At 44.2% G+C, this 25,398-nt stretch overlaps 1 protein-coding gene across 12 annotated transcripts in view; it reads right to left on the bottom strand.

The window, feature by feature from the left end:
* LOC141735600 (erbin-like) overlaps positions 1-25,398 on the bottom strand; it is a 169,147-nt gene that overhangs the window by 66,171 nt on the left and 77,578 nt on the right. Inside the window, exon 1 of one of the 12 annotated variants that reach the window (XM_074568643.1) lies at positions 6,842-6,943. The exons of the other annotated variants lie outside the window; for them this stretch is intronic. Within the exon in view, the coding sequence (XP_074424744.1) occupies positions 6,842-6,920 (79 nt within the window). The 5' untranslated portion in view covers positions 6,921-6,943. Of the gene's footprint in view, positions 1-6,841; positions 6,944-25,398 lie in introns of those variants that run through there. 12 annotated transcript variants of the gene reach the window in all.

The raw sequence follows: 25,398 nt of genomic DNA, 5'->3' as shown, positions 1-25,398 counted from the left end.
ATATTAAAGTACTTGTACTTTTTAATGTACTTAAGATCAGGCCCTCAGTCTATTTTTTTCTTTTTTTCCAAAAAGGCATTCATACACATGGTAGAAAAAAGTTTCCAACAGGATTTGTTTGTCAAATGCATGGCTTATATGACATCCAGGTTAAGTGGTAAGGCTTCAAATCCTAAAGTAGGTTTACAGCATTCATGGTTCTGAACAAATCTTCCAAAATGTGACATATGCTTGGTGTTATCTTCCAATTATGTGTAGAGAAGGAAAAAAAAATGCTGCAGACACATGTATGTCTGAACATTAAAACAATAAGGAAAGTCCTCATCTTCTAAGGTTATCTCTAAAAATGCCAGAGTGAATCTGCAACCCACATATCTGCCAAAATTTGTATTTGTCAGAAACTGACAAAACAGACCTTGAAAACAGAAGATAGGTATTCACCATGTCAGTAAGAAACCATTCTGCTGCTCAAGACTTTCACCTCAATCTTTACTATATGATAAAACCAAATAAAACCATGGTTATCACATCTGCATTTGCTTTTGCGATGTACCACTACATTGTTCTTATACTGACAGGTGTTTTTGTTTTAAATAAACTCATCTTAAGTATAACAAACAGTCATACTCATTCTTTCCACTTGGACTAAGAATACACTATTTTTTTCAAGAAAAACTCATATACTAGTAAAACAAAGTTAGTTTAAAACAACTGTTTTTTCAGGTAACAAATCTTAGCCATTTGTCTTTCAATTACTGCATGCAATTGTGTCTGCTTCTAGAGTGCTTTATCAGGTGTGTGGAGAGGGCAGCCTGAACCCAGCGAACAAAATCACTAAGAAGGAACTATGCTCTGTGCATACTCTCTTTTAGTCTAGTGAGAGAAATTTCATGCTGCTCCAAGCAACATTAACTCTCTTACAGTCCAGCTGCAGAGAGAAAGACAAGGACAGTGTGTCTTCTAATTCAGATTGGTAGGTGGAACTTGGTTTTGTCTCTCTACATGTGTGTTCTGAGAATACCAAGGCAGAAAAAAAACATGGTGGGGCATCAACTGAATGTTTTTACTTACATAAGAAATTACACAATTTCTGATGCTAGCTTAGAGTTTGGTTCTTTCTATATTTATGCAGTAACAAGACTGAACTGGTATAGTGTGACATGAGAGGTGACAATATCACCTGACAAGAAAAGTAGCCACAAAATACATATTTTCACATTAAGTCAATTGATGATGTTGAGGGGGGAAAGCCACTATGCTGACTTTTCTATAAATTCAACTTGAGTAGAAACTCCAATTCTGCCAAAGTAGCCTTTTAGGTCTTTCTTTTCTTTTAGGAACCTGTTTGTCATACCAAATGGTTGAAACTCTTACTTTTGATTCATACCAGGTGTTGTACTCTGTTATTGAGAGGTGAAAGGCAAGAAAAGCACACTAAGCCACACAGTTAATCCAGGTGTTTAAATATCTTTAAGCATCATGGATCTTTTTGGGAAATAGCTTGTTGAACTCAAGGACGATAAGACATAGAAGCAGAAGGGGCCAGGAGGAATTGAATCATCAACTGTAATATAGGCCAAGATTTCTGACGCTTCTGGTTTACTACCATGTGTGTGCATGTATATGCACACGTGTAAATAAATAAATAGCTTTATATATATGGCTTTAGCTATGTAAATTTTACTGGGGCTGTGATCAGGGTCAAAGCAGGAGAAGGCAGGGGTTACTGATTCAATTCACTATCACACAATTCAGAATCAAAACTAAAAAGATAATACTTCCAATGTAATAAAGCTTCATTTCTGGAAAGCAGCAGTGATATTTTTCAAGTCCAAAGGTAGGTTTAAAGAAAGATTAGAAAAGTACCATAGAAAGACTAAAAATATACTTTAGCTATTGCTGTCATATAGTCTTTGTATTAAGAGAAACGCATTTCCAAGAAATTTAAATATGCATAATCTTAATTCCAGTTGTAGCAAGAAGCCTCTTTCACCAAACAAGAATATTCAAACATGCAGACAGAAAGCATCTAACATGACACAGAATCCTGAACCATGGCAGATGCAGAAAAATCTAGCACATAAGAGGCCTATATAGATGAAGCTATGGAACAATTTGTATGAAGTGGTCTTTCATTGTCTAAAAAGTACATCAAGACCCCTTTATTGCTGATGATATAACTTTGCCTTCTTAAAATAAGTGTCTACAATAATCAGAGTAAACTGCTGCTAAGCTCTTCCTTGGAGTCAGAGTTGTGTTTCAGATTAATTTTGTGCCATTAGTTTTGCTGTGTGAATCACAGAGATTCTCTAAGCTTAGTTGTTCTGAAATATGGTTATACTACTGGGCCTTGGCTTGGTCCTTAGATGAAAGATTGCTCTGGTCCAACGTGTTAAAGCTCGTGTTTTTAATATTAATGTTAGTTTCCACTGCCTGTGTCAAGAATTTATTGAAACACAGAAGACTTAAGTCTGTAATAACTACCTAGAAAATAAGACACACAGCACATCTGCTAAAGAGAAGAATGTCAATATAAACTTACTCTCAAAAGAATACCCAAATAAAATATTAGCTATCCAAATACAGACATGTTAAATCAGCATGCTTTTGTATATAATCAGAGGACTCTACAATCGTCTCTTCTTTGACTATGCCTTGGGCAAGAGGCAGCACCAGTTTTAACAAAAAATTAACAACAGAAATGCAACTGATGAGAAAGCTAACAATTAAGGAGCCCATCAATTTAATTTTGCTTGTTCTTAGAGCCAGGTTTGTTACAGTATACAGTCTTTACCAACCTCACTCAATGCTTCAGTACAGATAAGCAGCAGCCATCATTCAAAAGAGCAGTAAATTGGAAATGACAGCATGAAATTGTCCTGGTTTGAGGTAAAACAGAACCAACTTTTTGTTCAGTAATTTTACTTCTTAGCTAGGCCTCCTCTAACTCTCTGAAATTAACAGCATGTTGTGCAGAAAACGGTTCGTTCTCAGAGTGATAACACCAATGTTTAGAGTTTATGCCAAGGAATGGTATGCAGAGAGGCTCTTGCCTATACTTATTGCTATAACAACCAAGGTCAGCTAATTTCATTAGTTGCCCCATTGGAGGGTCGGAAGCGGAAAAGCCTAGAGGGGTCCCACCTGCGGGGAGGAGCAGACAGGACAGGTGACCCAAAACTGACCAACAGGGGTATTCCATCCCATCTGCCCCATGCTCAGTATAAAAGCTGAGGGATCAAAGGGTCAGTCTCTTTTCTTCAATGGCCGACATCTGAGGAGGACCCTGTCTGTTCATCTGCCTTTGATCCCGATCCGTGTGTTCCTGACTCCAGCTCTGGAATTCAGTTTCCACCTGTTGCTGAGTTCAGCCTGGGACTTCCCCAGTGCCTGCCGGTGACATCATCCTGGGAGCTTAATACGGTTTTGTATATATACTGTATCTATTTCATTATTTCCTTCTTATTTTGTTATTAATATTTCATTAAAGTAGTTTAGTTCCTTCTAAACTTGTAAATCTCTTTGTCTCTCCTCCTCCTCTCCTTGTGCGAGAGGTGGGGAGAGAGCATCTGTCGCCAGCCATTGGCCAATTTGGCCAAAACACGACAGAAATACACCTAATGTTTGAAGTACAGATTCAGAAGATAAAAAAAAATAAATTAGGACACTGCTCCTCTCTACCAGATGACAGGAAGTTGCATTTACTAACAGTCTATACAACAACTTTCAGACACTCACTTTTCCTCAACTATATCCCTCCTGCATGCTAGAAACATGCAGATACTGTTGGATTAGTATTCTTTCAGTTCTCTCACCAAGAAAGCAAATTTAAAAAGCAAGTAAGAAAGAGAGAAGGCAGAGAGACACTGGAGAAAGATGAGAGAAGGAAAAAGGGCTGTAAAGAGCACTTTATAAGAGGAGCTATTCTTTCTCTGTTCTTCCACTGTTAATAAAGCTCAACAAATCTCAAGGATCTCTGTGACCACATCTTTCCACACTCCTTTTGTAAGACTATGCTAATTAATCCATTTGATAGCCATCCCCACCCCACCCCCCACAGGCATCTGATCAAATGTAAACCGAGATACACATTCCTTTCTAAACCCCATTTTCCTTTTGAGTCTTTTACTGATTCCTTTTATACACTGATAGTCAAGGACTGTAGAAAAGGAAGACAGTGCTACAGATTCACTCAGATGAGTGAACAGATACACTCACTCATCCTGAGTGAGCTCTCATGGCAAGTGCAGGGCAGCCAAGGGATCAGGGCCAGCCAGCACGGGTTTATGAAAGGGAGGTCCTGCCTTGTAGGAATGTGTCTGAGAGAAAATGATCACGTGAGCCAGCCTCCCTACTGTGAGAGATTAGATTAAGAGCAAAACAGGTGGTAGAAGATGGAATTAGTACATGGGAAAAACGGGAACTGAGAAGGTAGAAAACATGTTGTGCTAATGACTAAGCAATTTACTATGTGGATTCTTGTAACCAATCATCTGATGTGTGAATGAACTGCATGGGCAGTGTGTGAACAGAGACCGTAAGCCAATCATATAGCTGCCGCTAGCGCGTGCTCTTATTGCCTGTCTCTATATACTCTGTGAAAACTTGAATAAAGGGAGAACGACCATACTCATATTGAGACTCCATCGTTACTCCGGGTCCGTCTCCCACTCCGACATCTGGTAGCAGAGGATGGTTCAGTGCGACTGAGTTCTCCGAGACTGCGGTAAGCAGCTAGAGGAGGGGAGTGGGAAACTTCGGCTGGGAGACGTGCTGCTTGGGCGCATCAGCGGGAGCAGACAACGGCGTGAGGTCGCTCCTCACCTCCCAGGCGCAGCTATGGAAACAGAAGCTGCGGCCACGCTACTCGCTGGGATCCTCTCTAAGAGAGGGATTGAAACACCAGCGAAACTGTTGCTCAAACTGATTAAGCCGGGGCAGGAGATGGGGCAACAAGTAACAAAAGAAGAAGGGGCTGTATTAAGACTTCTCCTGCATATCCTCTCTAAGAGAGGGGTGAAATACGATGAGCGTATGCTCCGAAGGTTGTTAACCTGGTGCAGAGAGAACGGATTCGCACCAGAGCCTCAGACAGCTTTTAAACCAGAAATACGGGAGGCTGTTGGGAATAAACTGTGGGAAGTGATAAGTAAAGGAGACAAAGAGGCATCACCGTTAGCGACGACATGGTGGTTGGTGTTATCGACCTTACAAGATATGAAGGCGGAGTGAGCCACGGCAGCCGGGGCTTTTGCAGCATTACAACCCACGGGAGGGGGATCGAACAGGCCAGGTCCGAAGGTCTGGGACGATCCCCTGCTGATCCCCTCTGCTCCACCTGAGGCCGATGGAGGAGGCAGAATGTCAGCAGAGGAGGACAGAGCCGGAGCTGTTTGCTCCTGCCATTGCCCGCCTCGCCCCCTCCCCTCCCCAGTTGTCTCCCTGAGATAGAAGTGCTGGTTTTGTATGTCTGCTGTGTAAGTGTGTGCAGGCGCCAGCTTATACCTGCTGATCAGCATGTGTGCTACTGTTTGCTTTTTGTTGTGTGCAGTGTCGTTAGGTGACTCCCCTTGAGCAGGTGTTCTGCCCGGTGTGGTACTGTTCTGGTATGCAACTAGGGCTGACACTCTGTCAAGTGAAGAAGTTTGTATATACACAATGTTTAGACGTAAGGCGAGCGTGCCCCAGGCAGATACACCAGGATGGGCTGTAGAACTGATGGAAGTCCTGGAATATTGGGGGAGTTTTCATGAGCCGACACGTTTACACTCTCGGGAACGGCTCGCCCATGCAGGGCGTATCGCTGGTTGTTTGTTGTTTGTCTATAAGATCATGGTTGATTGGGAAAAGGAGTTGAGCCAAAATCTATAGGATGCTGTGTAGGAAAATGAGAAACTTAAGGAAAAAATGAGAAACTGAGCTCTTGTTGCAAAGGCAGACTTTATGTCAGTCGTAAGTGATGGGAAAAAAAAAAAACAAAAAAAAAAAGAAAAAAAAGGAAAAAAAAGTGTCCTGGTTCCGGTGGGGATAGGGTTAACTTTTCCTGGTATTCCATGCCATGTGAGCCACGCCCACCCTGAGCTGCCGGGGGAGGGGGCAGGAAGTTGCTGCTTAAAAGCGGGCTGGGGCGTCCCTGGGTCCGGCCGGTCGGCGAGCGGTGGTTCTGTAATCGCGTTTGTATATTCGTTGTTGTTGTTGTTGTTGTTGTTGTTGTTGTTGTTGTTGTTGTTGTTGTTGTTGTTGTTGTTGTTGTTGTTGTTGTTGTTGTTGTTGTTGTTGTTGTTGTTGTTGTTGTTGTTGTTGTTGTTGTTGTTGTTGTTGTTTGCATGTTCCCTTTGCTGTTCTGTTAAACTGCCCTTTGTCCCAACCCAAGAGTCTTGCCTTTTCTTACGATCCTTCCTGTATTAGGAAGGCACGTGCGAGCGGCATGTGGTTCTTTGTTGCCATCTGAGGCTAAACCACGACAAAAAGAAAAAAACAAAAAAGAGGAAAAAAAAGAGGGGAAAAAAAAAGACCAAGAAAAACCAAAAAGAAACCAAACAGGAACAATTAGATGGGAAATGTGCCACGTTAGCACAAAAGTATGCCATACGCACTACGAGAAAGCATCAGAAAAAGAGAAATAGGACACCTGATTCAAAGCAGTACCAGAGAGATATGTTTTTGGTTTTTTCCTATATGTGTCTGTGTTATTGCATGCCTTAGTAGATTGCTCTGTGTTATACCCTGCGAGACTAAAATGAACCCCAGCAGAAGCAGTCTCTTGAGCAAGGGGGTGGAATATGGGAAAGCAACAGAAGATCGGCGAGGAGGACTGTAAATACACTCAAGGGACTCTCACCTGGGTGCTGGAAAACACATACATCACACCAATTGTTATTCAGTCTCGGGTGCTGGCAAGAAAAACATTTGGATGACATAAGCCTGTGATGGACTCACAGACACCTTATCCAGCTGCTTGGGAATCTTGGCCTGTTGTTGAGGAAGATCAAAGCACAGTACCAGCAAGAACAGGGAGTCCGCATGCGCTCTTGCTAACAAGGACTCTTTTGCTGCCAAGGATTCGTGATAACAAGGACTCTCTTGCTGCCAAGGATAAGTTTAACAATGCTACTAGTACCGCTATTCCTGAGTTATTGCTAGATGTAGATAGTATTCGATATGCGATGCTGCAAAACAGAACTGCTACTGATTTTTTGCTTTCAGCTCACAGACATGGTTGTCAAGATTTTAAAGGACTGTGTTGTATGAATCTAAGTGACCACTCCACATCCATCCATGCCCAGCTGCAGGAACTGCACCGACCGAACCAGCAACTTGTGGAGACCACTGGGTGAAATCTCTTTGCTGGATGGACTTGGGGGTGGGGTTGGTTGAAGCAAATTATACTCATTGCCTGTGTGGAAGGAATTTGTCTGTTATGTTTAGTATGCTGTTTGCCGTGTTTAATAAGCATTATATGATCAGCTGTAAATGCCGCTTTGCATCGTACCCTTGTACGAGTTGTAGAATATGTTGCTCTAAAAACTATGTGTGTATCCATGAGAACCCGACCTTCACAGAAGAAGATAACAAGAAGGGATTACAACAATGTAGTCACGTATCAGACAGCCGCTGTTAGCAAAGCTGGATCATGAGTTTGGTGAGACTCGCTGCATACGCTGGCCACGCGTGCAGCGACTCTAGCCTGTACTTTTCTACTCGATCCAGCGCAGGAGAGTCTGGTGGGACTCGCTGCGTGCACTGGCCATGCATGCAGCGACTCTAGCCTGTACTTCTCCAGTCAATCCAGTGCAGGATATAAGGGGGCTGTCTCGGGTCAGAGAGGGGGAGAGAGACGTGAGCACACTTTGAAGGTACAGGGGATGCCCTGAAGCACTGTGTCTGCCCCCGCCCCCCCCATAAGTTCTATGTTCATTAACCCCAACACCTCTGAAGGCATTACAGCATGTTGCAAGATAAGATATAGTCTACTACTGCTGCAAGACGCATTGAACACCTTCCTACAAGAATTTCAACTTTATGCCCTGATAGGACAGTGGGATGATGCACTCGCAAAGAGCCTGACTGCGTTAGAGTGGGTATTTTTGCCACATACCTTTTCAAAACCAGTAACTATGATGATCGAAATGTTACCACGATTGTTTTTCCAGGGTCGCTTGTGCTATCAGCAACCGCAATGTATTTGAAATATTACAAAAGGATTTCTCGTGGGTAAATCCAAAGAAATTGGCTTTCTGGGCTAAATTTAGGAATCTGGGTATTTATTGCCTTAGCAGGGTTCTTTTTGATTCTGTTTTTAATTGTGTTTAGTATATAACCTGCTAAGAGCGTCACAACAAGGATAACATGTCCAAATTAAAAGCGGTCAAAAATGGTTTCGATGATTGGTTAAACTCATGGGGTATAACGGGATGGTTATCAGACTTACTAAAGCAAGGGCTCATGCTATTGTTGGTTATATTATTATTGATTATGGTACCCTCGTGTGTTCTCCGCAAAGTGACTGACATGACAGAAAATGCCATGCATAAGGTCTGGCTGGCTCAAGAAGAAAAAGGGGGGATTGTAGGAATGTGTCTGAGAGAAAATGGCCATGTGAGCCAGCCTCCCTACTGTGAGAGATTAGATTAAGAGCAAAACAGGTGGTAGAAGATGGAATTAGTACATGGGAAAAACGGGAACTGAGAAGGTAGAAAACATGTTGTGCTAATGACCAAGTAATTTACTATGTGAATTCTTGTAACCAATCTGATCTGTGAATGAACTGCATGGACAGTGTGTGAACAGAGACCGTAAGCCAATCATATAGCTGCTGCTAGCACGTGCTCTTATTGCCTGTCTATATATACTCTGTGAAAACTTGAATAAAGGGAGAACGATCATACTCATATTGAGACTCCATCGTTACTCCGGGTCCCTCTCCCACTCCAACACTGCCTGACCAACTTGATCTCTTTCTATGACCATGTGACCCGCTTTCTCGATGAGGGGAAGGCTGTGGATGTTGTCTACCTGGACTTTGGTAAGGCATTCGACACCGTCCCCCACGGCATTCTCCTGGAGAAACTGGAGAATCATGGCATAGACAAGTGTACCCTCCGCTGGATAAAAAACTGGCTGGATGGCCGTGCCCAGCGAGTTGGGATTAATGGAGCAAAATCTGGTTGGCGGCCGGTCACCAGTGGTGTCCCCCAGGGCTCAGTTTTGGGGCCAGTCTTGTTCAATATCTTTATTGATGATCTAGACAAGGGGATTGAATGCACCCTCAGTAAGTTTGCGGATGACACCAAACTAGGTGGGAGTGTTGATCTGCTTAAGGGTAGGAAGGCTCTACAGAGGGACCTGGACAGGCTGGATCGATGGGCCAAGGCCAATGGTATGAGGTTTAATAAGGCCAAGTGCTGGGTCCTGCATTTTGGTCACAACAACCCCGGGCAACGCTACAGGCTTGGGGAAGAGTGGCTCGAACGCTGCCCGGCAGAAAAGGACCTGGGAGTGTTAGTGGACAGCCAGCTTAACATGAGCCAGCAGTGTGCCCAGGGGGCCAAGAAGGCCAGGAGCAGGGAAGTCATCGTGCCTCTGTACTCGGCACTGGTGAGGCCTCACCTCGAGTACTGTGTTCAGTTCTGGGCCCCTCTGTACAAGAGGGACACTGAGGTGCTGGAGCATGTCCAGAGGAGAGCTACCAGGCTGGTGAGGGGTCTGGAGACCAAGTCACATGAGGAGAGGCTGAGGGAGCTGGGCATGTTTAGTTTGGAGAAGAGGAGGCTGAGGGGAGACCTCATTGCCCTCTACAACTACCTGAAAGGAGGTTGGAGAGAGGCAGGGGTTGGCCTCTTCTCCCAAGGGAATAACAACAGGACCAGAGGAAATGGTATGAAGCTGCGACAGGGGAGGTTTAGATTAGATATTAGGAAGAATTACTTTACTGAAAGAGTGGTCAGGCACTGGAACAGCCTGCCCAGGGAGGTGGTGGAGTCACCATCCCTGGAGGTATTTAAGAAACATGTAGACATGGCTCTTCAGGGCATGCTCTAGTGCCCAAGATTATTGTTTGTGGTGGGGTGTTATGTGTGGGGTTGTGGGTGTGGAGTTTAGTAGGCGGGTGTTTTTTTTTTTTTCTTTTTCTTCTTTTTTTGTGTGGTTTTTTTTTTTTTTAATGTGGTTGGACTCGATGATCTCAGAGGTCCCTTCCAACCACTAAGATTCTGTGATTATGTGATTATGTGATTTCTTGGGACTTATCTAGTCTGTTGCAGCCTTATCCCACTTTACTTGAGAAGCATCATGTGAACAGGTTCTTGATAACAACCATCACCCCCAACCCATTTCAGTGCTGTAGCTGATTTACAGATCACGTTTACTGTTTCACAAAAAAACCACAAGTCATCACATTTGTGGACTATGACCATTTGCAGAGCACAACAGGAGAAAATGCAATTTGCTGGTAATCTTGAATTCTAACCACCACATCCACAAACTGAATTGAGAGCAAAGTTCTTTCTTTTTGTAGTGTAGTTTTCCACAGAAGTGAAATTTGCATAATAGCATTTAGTATTTACTTGTCTGTTTCTTCCTCCCCATTTCCCCAAATTTCAGGCACTTTTAAATTCACTGGCCAGTTTCTACCAAAAACAATACTTTAAAAAAAAAAAAAAAAGGAGGAAAATTTGGCAGTAGGGTAAGGAAGAGGAATCTAATATTCTTGTCTGGACTGAGACAAAAGCAGAAAGCATTCACCATTTATAACTCTCCTTGGCAAAAACTCACCAACTAATCAGCCTAATCTACAAAGTGGTGTTTAATCAGGATCCCAGAGCAGCTGCAGCACATGCCCAAAGAGGATACCAAAAAGGTCATATAGGGATTTCCAGTCAACGGCCATAAGTCTGAAGGTAATCAACCTCAGTTCTGGATCACATAGCACAGCTAAAGTAAGGAATTTCACCTGATCTTTAACTCCCATGATCTTCAGCTCCCTCAGATTTTTCACTCAGAAATACTGGCAACTCCAGATTTACAGAAAATTGTTGCATCCGCTGCTGGCAGAAGCCTTCACTGCAATGGATCCCAGAGCTGACACCCCAGTACGCTGCTGTTTCAGCCCTACTGTAGATGGGGGCTTGCTCTGCTGTTCATACTCTAGTTATGTAGTCGTATTTTTCTTCACAATCAAACGCTAAAAGTAGAACGCCCAAACTTCAGTTATTCAAACCCTTAGTGCTAGACAGCAGTGGCAGTGCCTCCAAATCAAGTTCCACCTCTTCTCACACAGAAACGTTTTAAATGCTTGCCAAACAAAGAGTATTAGCTCAATTCCTAAAAAGCACAGAGAAAGAAAATCACTAACAAATGAGACCCATGGAAGCCATATAGGTGATGTCCCCTAAGGAAAGGGTCTACAGATGGATCTCTCAGTTTATGGGAAATGTGAGGAAAAAAAATAAATCTATCCAAACAGGCAGAGCATGCCACACCAAAAAGCCCTCTTGCTGCAAGACAAATGAAACTACAGCCTGCTGTGCACCCTTCCCTCTCTGTACCCTTACATGTATAGAGGGGACAGAAGCAAACATACAGGCTCAGTTTGCACGAATACAAAAGCAACCTTAATTATGTAGATTCCTCCCTCAGCTAATCTATTCATACTAGTCTCAACTTCTGGGCAAGCAGCTATTAGGACCTGCCTGAAAGCAGCACCACCATAAAAAGAGCAGCTTTTGTCTGTTCTTCCACTCAGGCCTCTGCTACAACTGTCCTTCCAGCCAATATGGATCAAACATAGCAATCAAAATATTTTCAGAGCTCAAGAATACACACCACAACTCTCCCAAAGATTATGTAAAAATGTTTGTAAAAGATTAAACTGAAAACTTAAACTATCAGTCACAGTCTGTATTCTTATACATTTATAAAATTTGCTTTAATTTAGATTTCTGCATACCTTCTGAATTAAAAGCAGCATTTTTCATTATTAAATGCAAGCAGTGTATTCAAGCCCAATCAATTCACTGCACAATTGTCCTGGGTTGAGCGACACAGGACTAATTTATCTTCTAATGCTGGGGAAAGCTCCATTTCTGAAAGACTCTAGTGTCTGAATTCATGAAAATATTTACTTTATAGCCAGCTAGGCTATGTGGGATTCAAGGTCTCGGTGTTTTCAAGCCTTGCCAGGTGCAGGGATGAGGAGGAGCAAGGCCTGGGCATTTGACCCAGGCTGGCCAACAGGATTATTTCATACCATGAACGTCACATTCGATATAAATTAGCAAGTTTGCTGCAAAGTGCTCTCTCTCCCTTGATGGCAGCAGTCCAGAGAACTCCTTGCCCCAGTGCCGGACCCCTGAGGCCTTCCCTTCCTCCCGAAGCCATTGCACTCGCAGTGTCTGACATTTCCTGTCCACTGCTGGGAGTGCACAGCTTCCTACTGATATAATTGGCTGAGTATAATTCTTGTATATCTTATATTAGTATCGGGATCAATACTGGTTCTTTAGTATTATTAATGTTAATTATTTAGTCTTATCCTATTAAATCTATTTATATTTCAGCCCTCATGTTTCCTTGCTTTCCCCGATTCCCCTTTCCAGGTGGTGAGGGGTCATTGGGTGATAACAGTAATTGTCTAAATGACAATAAATTGTTATTGGTTTTCTCAAACCATAACAAATTTGGTGCCCAATGTGATATTTTAATGAATTTGGTGCACAATGTGGTATTTTAACAAAGTTTGGCACCCAGCGTGGTATTTTAACAAACTTGGCACTTAATGTGATAGTTTGCACTTAATTCAAATAGTGCTGGGAGAACCTTATGCCTTGAGAGTTCTGAAGGGTTGGAGTTTTAAACAGATTTGATCGAATTTGTAGAACAATCATTATGGATCTGTTGGAGTTGTTTCAAAGGGCTGTAGATGGAGTTCTCTGGTATCTCTGTGTAGGCATATGTTGGCAGCTATGGGAGCAGTGGGAGAGTTCATTGCCGTTTCTCATTGATTTAGGGCAGGTTATAGTTTCTAAATGCGGAGTTAAAAACATCGCCTTGTTATCTTGTGTGACGGTATTTTGCTATTATGTTATCGGGTCTTTTGTAATCGTTCCGGTTTTTGTAACTTAGGTAATGGCATCTCGCGGATCGCTGTGGTCGGACTCACCTTGGGACGGCGGGAGCCCTCTCTTGGACATTGTGCATAATTACACCTTGGGTTATATTACAGGCCATTTAGCGGGGGGGGGGGGGATAGCTCTTGAGGATTTGTATGTTCCGGTGGCGTTAATAGTAACAGTTTTTGAGAGTTTGGAATACCCTCGGAATGTTTTGATCATCGTGCTTATGTTGTTAAGTTTTGCGGGCTTGGTCTTTTCCATAGGCGGTAGTGGGAAACATCTAGTAGAGACCCTGCCGGCCCCCCCGACAGACATTGCTCCTGTGCAGACCCCGCAGGCCCCTGCAGCAGACATTGTGCCCGTGCAGACTCCACCGGTCCCCACGACAACCTCTGTATCTGTGCAGACCCTGTTGACCCCGGCGACTGACATGCCTGTGCAGACCTCGCCGGTCCCTGCAACAAACACTGTATCTGTGCAGACTGCCAACCCCGGTGATAGACATCACGTCCGTACAGACCTTGCCAGCCCTCCCTACAGACCCTGATCTTATCCAGACCCTGCTGGCTCTCAGGACAAGACCCACAGCTGCAACGAGTACTAAATCTACTCTGACCTTGGTGATGGATGATGCAGCTGACCTACAGACTCAATCTGTGCCAGTATCAGTCAACCCTATACATAAGAGGAAACGTGCAATAGCAGCAGAGAGCGATGGTCAACCAGGGACATCAGGCAATGCAGTAACAGAGGAGACTACTTGATCATTATCCCTAAGTGAGCTACGAGACATACATAAGGATTACAGCCATCAGGAAGGCGAGCAAGTGATTACTTGACTGCTCTGATGCTGGGATACTGGAACCAATAGTTTGGACTTAGATGGTAGAGAAGCCAAGCGGCTGGGACCATTGGCTAGAGAATCAGGTATTGACAAGGCTCTTGGAAGACCACCACCACAATCCCTCACCCTCTGGAGGCGACTCCTGTTAAGCGTGAGGAGCAGGTAGCCCTTTAGGGACGCTATCATGTATTGCCCATCCAAGTGGACAACTATTGAGAGAGGTGTTAAGAATCTGAGGGAAACAGCTGTGTGGGAGATTATTTTCACCGATTTGGACGACCTGCAGACATCATTAGATCCAGATGCACTCAAAATTACCAGACCCATTTGGCTCAAGTGGGTACTGAGTGCACCAGCAGCATATGCTAATGTATTGGCATTATTGTGCTGGAGAGACAATGAGACACCGACGGTGGGTGAGATGGATGCTCGAATGCAGCATTATGCACATAATCTTCTTTCTGCCCCACAGGCCAGTGTCTCAGCGCTAAAGAACTCATTTGGCAAGGCCAATGTCTCAGCTGGGGACAAACGCTTCCCTACCAAACCCATTCAAGAGAAACAAAGCACACGACAACACATCCTGTGGACTACCCTGCGTGATCAAGGAGAAAACACGAGGAATTGGGATGGAAAACCTACTTTGGCTTTACAGACATATGTATGTGAGTTGTGGAGTAAAACACCCCAAAGGGGGAGGGCTTCTTCCAGGAGAAGTGCTGCTCCAGTTTCTAGAGAACGGTTCCCCAGTAGGCACAGATGGGCTTCGGAGCCTGATTTACGATATGCAGCTGTCACAGATGGAAGTGACGGGCCCTCTAGAGGAAAATAGAAGGGCCCTGCCTCCAGCCAGGCGGAGGAGAGGGATAATCGAGTTTATTGGACTGTGTGGATTCGATGGCCTGGCACATCAGAACCACAAAAGTATAGGGCCTTGGTGGACGCTGGTGCACAGTGTACCCTATTGCCATCAAATCATAGAGGGGAAGAATCCGTCACTATTGCTGGAGTGACAGGGGGATCTCAAGAGCTGACTGTATTGGAGGCTGAAGTGAGCCTAACTGGGAATAAATGGGAGAAGCACCCCATTGTGACTGGACCAGATGCTCCATGCATTCTTGGCATAGATTACCTCAGGAAAGGGTGTTTTAAGGACCTGAGGGGTTACTGGTAGGTGTTTGGTATAGCGATGGTAGAGATGGAGGAAGTTGTGCAACTGTCTACTTTGCCTGGCCTGTCAGAGGACCCTTCTATTGTGGGGCTGTTGAGGGTCAAGGAACTAAATGTGCCCATTGCTACTACAACGGTGCACAGGCAACAATATCGCACTAAGCAAGATTCTTTGCTCCCTATCCAGAAGTTGTTCTGTCAGCTGGAAATCCAAGGGGTGATCAGTAAGACTCACTCACCCTTTAACAGCCCTATATGGCCTGTGCGAAAATCTAATGGGGAATGGAGATTGACAGTAGACTATCATGGCTTGAATCAAGTCACACCACCACTGAGTGCTGCTGTGCCAGACATGCTAGAACTGCAGCATGAACTGGAGTCCAAGGCAGCCCAGTGGTATGCTACCATTGACATGGCTAATGCCTTTTTCTCTATTCCTTTAGCAGCAGAGTGCAGGCCACAGTTTGCTTTCACTTGGAGGGGTGTCCAGTACACCTGGAATCGACTGCCCCAGGGGTGGAAACACAGCCCCACCATTTGCCATGGACTGGTCCAGACTGCACTGGAACAGGGTGAAGCTCCAGAACACCTGCAATACATTGATGCCACCATTGTGTGGGGTAATACAGCAGAGGAAGTTTTTGAGAAGGGGGAGAAGGTAATTCAAATCCTTCTGGAAGCTGGTTTTGCCATCAAATGAGGTAAGGTCAAGGGACCTGCACAGGAGATCCAGTTCTTAGGAAATAAGTGGCAAGATGGTCGTCGCCAGATCCCAATGGGTGGGATTAACAAAATAACAGCTATGTCCCCACCTACTAACAAAAAGGAAACACAAGCCTTCTTAGGCGTTGTGGGTTTCTGGAGAATGCACATTCCAGGTTATAGTCAGATTGTGAAACCTCTCTATGAAGTGACTAGAAAGAAGAATGATTTAAAATGGGGCCCTGAGCAACAATCAGCCTTTGAGCAAATTAAACAGGAGATTGTTCACACAGTAGCCCTTGGGCCAGTCTGGACAGGACAAGATGTAAAAAATGTGCTGTACACTGCAGCAGGGGAGAATGGCCCTACCTGGAGTCTCTGGCAAAGAGCACCTGGAGAGACTTGAGGCCAACCCCTAGGGTTTTGGAGTCGAGCATATAGAGGATCAGAGGCTCGCTATACTACCACTGAGAAAGAGATATTAGCAGCATATGAAGGAGTTCGAGCTGCTTCGTAAGTAATCGGTACTGAAGCACAGCTCCTCCTGGCACCCCAGTTGCCAGCGTTGAACTGGATGTTTAAAGGGAAGTCTCCTTCCACACATCACGTGACTGATGCTACGTGGAGTAAGTGGGTAGCACTAATTACTCAGCAAGCTCAAATAGGGAACCCCAATCGTCCAGAAATTCTGGAGGTGATCATGGATTGGCCGCAAGACACAGATTTCAGAGGGTCCCCAGAGGAGAGGGTGGTGCCAGGCTGAGGAGGCCCCGACATATAATCAATTATCGGAAAATGAGAGGCAATATGCGGTGTTCACTGATGGATCTTGTCGTATTGTAGGAAACCAGCAAAGGTGGAAAGCTGCTGTGTGGAGTCCTACTGAACGAGTCGCAGAAGTGACTGAAGGAGTGGGTGAGTCAAGTCAGTTTGCAGAAGTGAAAGCCATCCACTTGGCTTTAGATATTGCTGAGAGAGAAAAGTGGCCGGTGCTTTATGTTTATACCAACTCATGGATGGCAGCACGTGCCTTGTGGGGGCAGTTAAAGCAATGGAAGAAGAGCAACTGGCAGCGCAGAGGTAAACCCATCTGGGCTGCTGACTGATTAGATGCCCATATACCCAAGACTCAGGCCACTGAGGAACAACAAAACAATCAGCAGGTGGATCAGGCTGATAAGATTAAAGTGTCCCAAGTAGACTTGGACTGGCAACTTAAGGGTGAACTGCTTTTAGCTTGGTGGGCCCATGACACTTCAGGTCATCAAGGAAGAGATGCAACATATATATGGTCTCGTGACCAAGGGGTGGATGTGACTATGGACACCATTTCACAGGTCATCCATGAATGTGAAACATGTGCTGAAATTAAGCAAGCCAAACAATCAAAACCTTTGTGGTACAGAGAACGGTGGCTGAAATATAAGTATGGGGAGGTTTGGTAAAATGACGATATCTCCCTTCCACAAACCCACCAGGGAAAACACTATGTGTTTCCAATGGTGGAAGCAACCACCGGATGGCTGGAAACATGTAGGAATGTATCTGAGAGAAAATGGCCATGTGAGCCAGCCTCCCTACTGTGAGAGATTAGATTAAGGGCAAAACAGGTGGTAGAAGATGGAATTAGTACATGGGAAAAACGGGAACTGAGAAGGTAGAAAACATGTTGTGCTAATGACTAAGCAATTTACTATGTGAATTCTTGTAACCAATCTGATGTGTGAATGAACTGCATGGACAGTGCGTGGACAGTGTAACTAGCTAATCAGAAATAAGCGAGTGGCGTGTACAGCTACAACACAGGGTATAAAAGATGATGATCTGTGCTTAATAAACGGCTTCTGTTGATTCACATTGGATTGTCTGGAGTCCAGTTATTTCTCCTCAGATGATGACCCCGACGTGATACCGATCGGCGCTTGGCTTGAGCAACGGAATGCGAGGGGAGGAAGACCCAGAAGGAGAATCCACCGGCTGGAGGACAGCTCAGCTGGACTGAGACTGGGCGGATTGGGCGGCAATCCGGAATAGAGGAAACAGACGATGTGGCCACAGACACCCAGAGAGAGGTGAGCAGCCGGGGCAGGAGATGGGGCAACAAGTAACAAAAGAAGAAGGGGCTGTATTAAGACTTCTCCTGCATATCCTCTCTAAGAGAGGGGTGAAATACGATGAGCGTATGCTCCGAAGGTGGTTAACCTGGTGCAGAGAGAACGGATTCGCACCAGAGCCCCAGACAGCTTTTAAACCAGAAATATGGGAGGCTGTTGGGAAAAAACTGTGGGAAGTGATAAGTAAAGGAGACAAAGAGGCATCACCGTTGGCGACGACATGGTGGTTGGTGTTATCGACCTTACAAGATATGAAGGCGGAGCGAGCCACGGCAGCCGGGGTTTTTGCAGCGTTACAACCCATGGGAGGGGGATCGAACAGGCCAGGTCCGAAGGTCTGGGACGATCCCCTGCTGATCCCCTCTGCTCCACCTGAGGCCGAGGGAGGAGGCAGAATGTCAGCAGAGAAGGACAGAGCCGGAGCTGTTTGCTCCTGCCATTGCCCGCCTCGCCCCCTCCCCTCCCCAGTCGTCTCCCTGAGATAGAAGTGCTGGTTTTGTATGTCTGCTGTGTAAGTGTGTGTGGGCGCCAGCTTATACCTGCTGATCAGCATGTGTGCTACTGTTTGCTTTTTGTTGTGTGCAGTGTCGTTAGGTGACTCCCCTTGAGCAGGTGTTCTGCCCGGTGTGGTACTGTTCTCGTACGTGACTAGGGCTGACACTCCGTCAAGTGAAGAAGTTTGTATATACACAATGTTTAGACGTAAGGCGAGCGTGCCCCAGGTAGATACACCAGGATGGGCTGTAGAACCGATGGAAGTCCTGAAATATTGGGGGAGTTTTCACCAGCCGACACGTTTACACTCTCGGGAACAGCTCGCCTGTGCAGGGCGTATCGCTGGTTGTTTGTTGTTTGCCTGTAAGATCATGGTTGATTGGGAAAAGGAGTTGAGACAAAGTCTATAGGATGCTCTGTAGGAAAATGAGAAACTTAAGGAAAAATGAGAAACTGAGCTCTTGTTGCAAAGGCAGACTTTTATGTCAGTCGTAAGTGATGGAAAAAAAAAAAAGAGAGAGAAAAAAAGAAAAAAAAGAGAAAAAGAGAAAAAGAAAAAAAGAAAAAAAAACCCAAACAGGAACAATTAGATGGGAAATGTGCCACGTTAGCACAAAAGTATGCCATACGCACTACGAGAAAGCATCAGAAAAAGAGAAATAGGACACCTGATTCAAAGCAGTACCATAGAGATATGTTTTTTTGGTTTTTTCCTATATGTGTCTATGTTATTGCATGCCTTAGTAGATTGCTCTGTGTTATACCCTGCGAGACTAAAATGAACCCCAGCAGAAGCGGTATCTTGAGCAAGGGGGTGGAATATGGGAAAGCAACAGAAGATCGGCGAGGAGGATTGTAAATACACTCAAGGGACTCTCACCTGGGTGCTGGAAAACACATACATCACGCCAATTGTTATTCAGTCTCGGGTGCTGGCAAGAAAAACATTTGGATGACATAAGCCTGTAATGGACTCACAGACACCTTATCCAGCTGCTTGGGAATCTTGGCCTGTTGTGGAAGAAGATCAAAGCACAGTACCAGCAAGAACAGGGAGTCCGCATGCGCTGTTGCTAACAAGGACTCTTTTGCTGCCAAGGATTTGTGATAACAAGGACTCTCTTGCTGCCAAGGATAAGTTTAACAATGCTACTAGTACCGCTATTCCTGAGTTATTGCTAGATGTAGATAGTATTCGATATGCGACGCTGCAAAACAGAACTGCTACTGATTTTTTGCTTTCAGCTCACAGACATGGTTGTCAAGATTTTAAAGGACTGTGTTGTATGAATCTAAGTGACCACTCCACATCCATCCATGCCCAGCTGCAGGAACTGCACCGACCGAACCAGCAACTTGTGGAGACCACTGGGTGAAATCTCTTTGCTGGATGGACTTGGGGGTGGGGTTGGTTGAAGCAAATTATACTCATTGCCTGTGTGGAAGGAATTTGTCTGTTATGTTTAGTATGCTGTTTGCCGTGTTTAATAAGCATTATATGATCAGCTGTAAATGCCGCTTTGCATCGTACCCTTGTACGAGTTGTAGAATATGTTGCTCTAAAAACTATGTGTGTATCCATGAGAACCCGACCTTCACAGAAGAAGATAACAAGAAGGGATTACAACAATGTAGTCACGTATCAGACAGCCGCTGTTAGCAAAGCTGGATCATGAGTTTGGTGAGACTCGCTGCATACGCTGGCCACGCGTGCAGCGACTCTGGCCTGTACTTTTCTACTCAGTCCAGTGCAGGATATAGGGGGGCTGTCTCGGGTCAGAGAGGGGGAGAGAGACATGAGCGAGGGGGAGAGAGACATGAGCGCACTTTGAAGATACAGGGGATACCCTGAAGCACTGTGTCTGCCCGCCCCCTCCCCCCCATAAGTTCTATGTTCATTAACCCCAACAGCTCTGAAGGCATTACAGCACGGTGCAGATAAGATATAGTCTACTACTGCTGCAAGACGCATTGAACACCTTCCTACAAGAATTTCAACTTTATGCCCTGTTAGGACAGTGGGATGATGCACTCGCAAAGAGCCTGACTGCGTTAGAGTGGGTATTTTTCCCACATACCTTTGAAAAACCAGTAACTATGATGATTGAAATGTTACCGCAATTGTTTTCCCAGGGTCGTTTGTGCTGTCACCAGCTTTCTGGAATGGATCCAAGCCACATACGTGTCCCCATCAAAAAGGATGACCTTGACCCTTGGTTATCACAAAGTCTTAACCTACAAATTGCCTTAGTACATTATATTGGGCAAATAAATTATTCTTTCCCCTAGCACAGACTATTACAGTCACTTTCACAAATTCCTTTACAGCCGCGCATCCTGCTAGCGCCAAAGCCTCTTGATGGCACCTGTACAGTGTTTGTAGATGGTTCAGGGACACAGTAAAGGCTTTTGACTTATTTCAACAGGAACTGTTAAATGTAGGCCGAATCTCAATATGTTACTGGTATTGTTCAGAGACTTGAAGGAGCATTTATAAAACAAGTAGAGAACCAATTGTTATTTAGTCTCTTACTGCAATTAATGTTGCTTTTATGAAAAAGACAGTTTCCTTATTTTATTGTCCACATACACTCTCATAGCTGTTTACTTGGTCCTTTAACTGAGGGAAACACAGTTGCAGATTATCACACTGTTGGTAACAACTCCCAACATTATGCAGCAAGCTAAAATGTCGCATGATTTTTTTCATCAAAATGCAAAGGCATTGAGGAAGGAATTTTCTTTAACACAACAACAAGCACATGATATTGTGTGAACTTGTGCTGATTGTCAGCAGCTGGCTCCTCTGCCATCATTTGCAGGGGTTAACCTGCGAGGGCTTACACCTGATGAACTTTGGCAATCCGATGTTACGCGCATTATGGAATTTGGACATGTTTCAGTTGATTTGTTTTCTCACTTTGTTGTAGCTACTGCTCATACAGGAGAGAAGGCTCGTGATGTTATTCGACATTGGTTGCAATGCATTGCAGTCATGGGAGTACCAAAAACTATAAAAACTGATAATGAACCAGCTTATGTGTCCGCTAAAGTACAGGCCTTTTTTTTTACAGATGTGGGGTATTAAACATGTCACCAGTATTCCTCATTCCCCGACTGGGCAAGCAATTGTGGAGCGTATGCATCATACTTTAAAAACCATGCTTGCTAAACAAAAAAGGGGAATCCCATAGGTATGACACCTCAAGAGTGATTGTATAAAGCAACTCATGTTTTAAATTTTCTAAACATGTCGTCTTTGTCATCCACAGCAGTAGAGCGACATTTCGTAAGAACTGTTGAATGGCCTGAACAACCGAAGGTGTATTATAAGCACCTTAAGTCGGGGTGCATGCTAACCACAGATAATACTGCAACAAATAGAAGTTGTGAGCAAGAAAATTCTGTAATGATTTGTACTTCTCATCCGTATGTTTGCTTCGGCTCAAAATGCAAGTATACAAGAATGTAATCAATCTTATTGTGTAAATTTAACGCGAGTAAGGTATAAAACAGCAGTAATATGGACAGGGAATCGGCAAAATGCATTAAAAACACGTCTTTCTCTGTATTGTGATTGGGAGTACAACTCTCGAAGACTTTGTGTTACATCTCTCCCCTGGAATACGTTGCTGCATGGCTGGGAAATGGTTAAACACCATCTCCAAGTTGCTTTTGACATGTCATTGCAACAAAATATTCGTCCTTTACATGATCAGCTAAAAGCTCAAATACTAAAGATTCAAGACTTAATGAACCGCAATGTATTTGAAATATTACAAAAGGATTTCTCGTGGGTAAATCCAAAGAAATTGGCTTTCTGGGCTAAATTTAGGAATCTGGGTATTTATTGCCTTAGCAGGGTTCTTTTTGATTCTGTTTTTGATTGTGTTTAGTATATAACCTGCTAAGAGCGTCACAACGAGTAGAAGCACAAGTCATGGCGACCATGTTAATAAATGGTCTGGTGTTAAACAAAAAAGGGGGAGATGTGGCAGATCTACGAGCAGAGGCCTGCGTACGGCCAAAGACCCAGTGAGCAGAGCACACAGTAAACACAGAGCCAAGAGAACAGTTCATACCTTCACTCCATCCTGTGACCACCATAGAACATTTTCGAATCTCGGACAAAGAATAGGGCTAAGTATTCTTCCCTCGCTAGGAACAGCAACGGCATTAAATACATTGAATAAGATAGGGTGTTGGGCAAGTAAACAGATAAACCTTACAACTGAAATCATATCTAGCTTGTTGATAGCATTCGGCATGCTATGTTGCAAAATCGAGCGGCTATTGATTTTTTGCTGTTAGCTCAGGGTCATGGATGTGAAGATTTTGAAGGTATGTGTTGTATGAACCTTTCCGACCACTCATCATCCATTCATAAGCAGTTACGGGAGCTGAAGGATAACATGTCCAAATTAAAAGTGGTCAAAAATGGTTTCGATGATTGGTTAAACTCATGGGGTATAACGGGATGATTATCAGACTTACTAAAGCAAGGGCTCATGCTGTTGTTGGTTATATTATTATTGATTATGGTAGCCTCGTGTGTTCTCCGCAAAGTGACTGACATGATAGAAAATGCCATGCATAAGGTCTGGCTGGCTCAAGAAGAAAAAGGGGGTATTGTAGGAATGTGTCTGAGAGAAAATGGCCATGTGAGCCAGCCTCCCTACTGTGAGAGATTAGATTAAGAGCAAAACAGGTGGTAGAAGATGGAATTAGTACATGGGAAAAACGGGAACTGAGAAGGTAGAAAACATGTTGTGCTAATGACTAAGCAATTTACTATGAGAATTCTTGTAACCAATCTGATGTGTGAATGAACTGCATGCACAGCGCGTGGACAGTGTAACTAGCTAATCAGAAATAAGCGAGTCGCGTGTACGGCTACAACGCAGGGTATAAAAGATGATGATCTGTGCTTAATAAACGGCTTCTGTTGATTCACACTGGATCATCTGGAGTCCAGTTATTTCTCCTCAGAAACATATGCTGTGTCTCATGCCACTGCCCGTAACACTATTTTAGGCCTTGAAAGACAAGTCTTGTGGCGACATGGTACTCCACAGATAATTGAGTCAGACAATGTAACTCATTTCCAAAATAATCTTATAGGTGCCTGGGCTAAAGAGCATGGTATTGAGTGGATATGTCACATCCCCTATCATGCACCAGCCGCTGGGGAAGTTGAACAATGCAATGGACTGCTGAAGACTACCCTGAAAGCGATGAGTGCTGGAACATTTAAAAAGTGGGATGAGCATTTAGCAAAAGCCACCTGGTTAGTCAACACCAGGGGAACTGTCAGCTGAGCTGGTCCTGCTCAGGCAGAGCTTTTACCTACTGTAGAAGGGGATAAGGTCCCTGTGGTGCATGTAAAGAATATGTTGGGGAAAACAGTCTGGGTTACCCCGGCCTCAGGTAAAGGCAGACCCACTCGTGGGGTTGCTTTTGCTGAAGGACCAGGGCCTACTTGGTGGGTGATGCAGGAGAATGGAGAGGTCCGATGTGTACCTTTAGGAGATCTGATTCTGGGTGAGAATCCTTGATTTAAATGGTAGGGTGTTAATTGTTACATAATACTAACAGTGTTCAATAAGTGTTTTTCAGGATAACATAGTGGTAATGGAATCAGAGCCAGCTTCGTCAAATGGTGTCCAGCGACAGGGAACATGCTAGCCATGAGCACAACACATTATGTTGCTGCACCCAACTCCACCCGTCTGTCATCCTGTATTGAGGCCTGGTCCTGATCTGACAACCGAGTGAATGCCACATCACTTGTTTCTACCCTAAACGACTATTATGATAGATGGAACTCACAGTAATGGACTAAAGAAATTCAATGGACCTTTTAGAGGAACAGTTCATAACTTCAGAGGATTATATTCATATGTGTGTGTATATATATATAAAATTAGAAGATAAATGTAATAGTAACTTGAGTGTGACATATATATATGGTATGAAATAAGGGGTAGAATGTCCTCGGTTGAGCGACACAGGACTAATTTATCTTCTAATGCTGGGGAAAACTCCACTTTTAGAAGACTCTAGTGTCTGGATTCATGAAAATATTTACTTTATAGCCAGCTAGGCTATGTGGGATTCAAGGTCTCAGTGTTTTCAAGCCTTGCCAGGTGCAGGGAGGAGGAGGAGTGAGGCCTGGGCATTTGACCCAGGCTGGCCAACAGGATTATTTCATACCATGAACGTCACATTCGATATAAATTAGAAAGTTCGCTAAGAAGTTCTCTCTCTCCCTTGATGGCAGCGGTCCAGAGAACTCCTTGCGCCGGTGCCAGACCCCTGAGGCCTTCCCTGAGGCCCTGAGGCCTTCCATTGCACTTGCAGTGTCCGACATTTCCTGTCCACTGCTGGGAGTGCACAGCTTCCTGCTGATATAATTGGCTGAGTATAATTCTTGTATATCTTATATTAGTGTTGGGATCAATACTGGTTCTTTAGTATTATTGTTAATTATTTAGTCTTATCCTATTAAATCTATTTATATTTCAGCCCTCGTGTTTCCTTGCTTTCCCCGATTCCCCTTTCCTGGGGGTCATTGGGTGATAACAGTAATTGTCTAAATGACAATAAATTGTTATGGGTTTTCTCAAACCATAACAACAATGCTGACTCATCCATCCTTCCTTTTGAACTTTCACTACTTTTTCCAAAATTCTTAAAGGATCCCCTGCCACAGCTAATTTCAGATCAACCAGGATCTCAGGTTTCCAGAAGATGCCTGACCAGGCTGTAGGGCAGCAGTAACACCTTCCTGCTCAGAGCTAGAGTCACAGCTCAGCACAAGGTTGGCCTCTGTGTGCAAGATGGTACTCAGTACACTAGTAGTCTCCAAACAGCTTGGGAGCCTCTAGCTTATTTAGTGAAAACCTATCCTAAATCAATCATTTCAAGAGAAAGAAACAACTATTGCATATATACTTCTGTC

This window comes from Larus michahellis, chromosome W (genome assembly GCF_964199755.1).
Source record: "Larus michahellis chromosome W, bLarMic1.1, whole genome shotgun sequence".
Classification (NCBI taxonomy): Eukaryota; Metazoa; Chordata; class Aves; order Charadriiformes; family Laridae; genus Larus; species Larus michahellis.
Note: the sequence above shows the minus strand (reverse complement) of the source record. Positions and strands in the feature narration are given on the sequence as shown.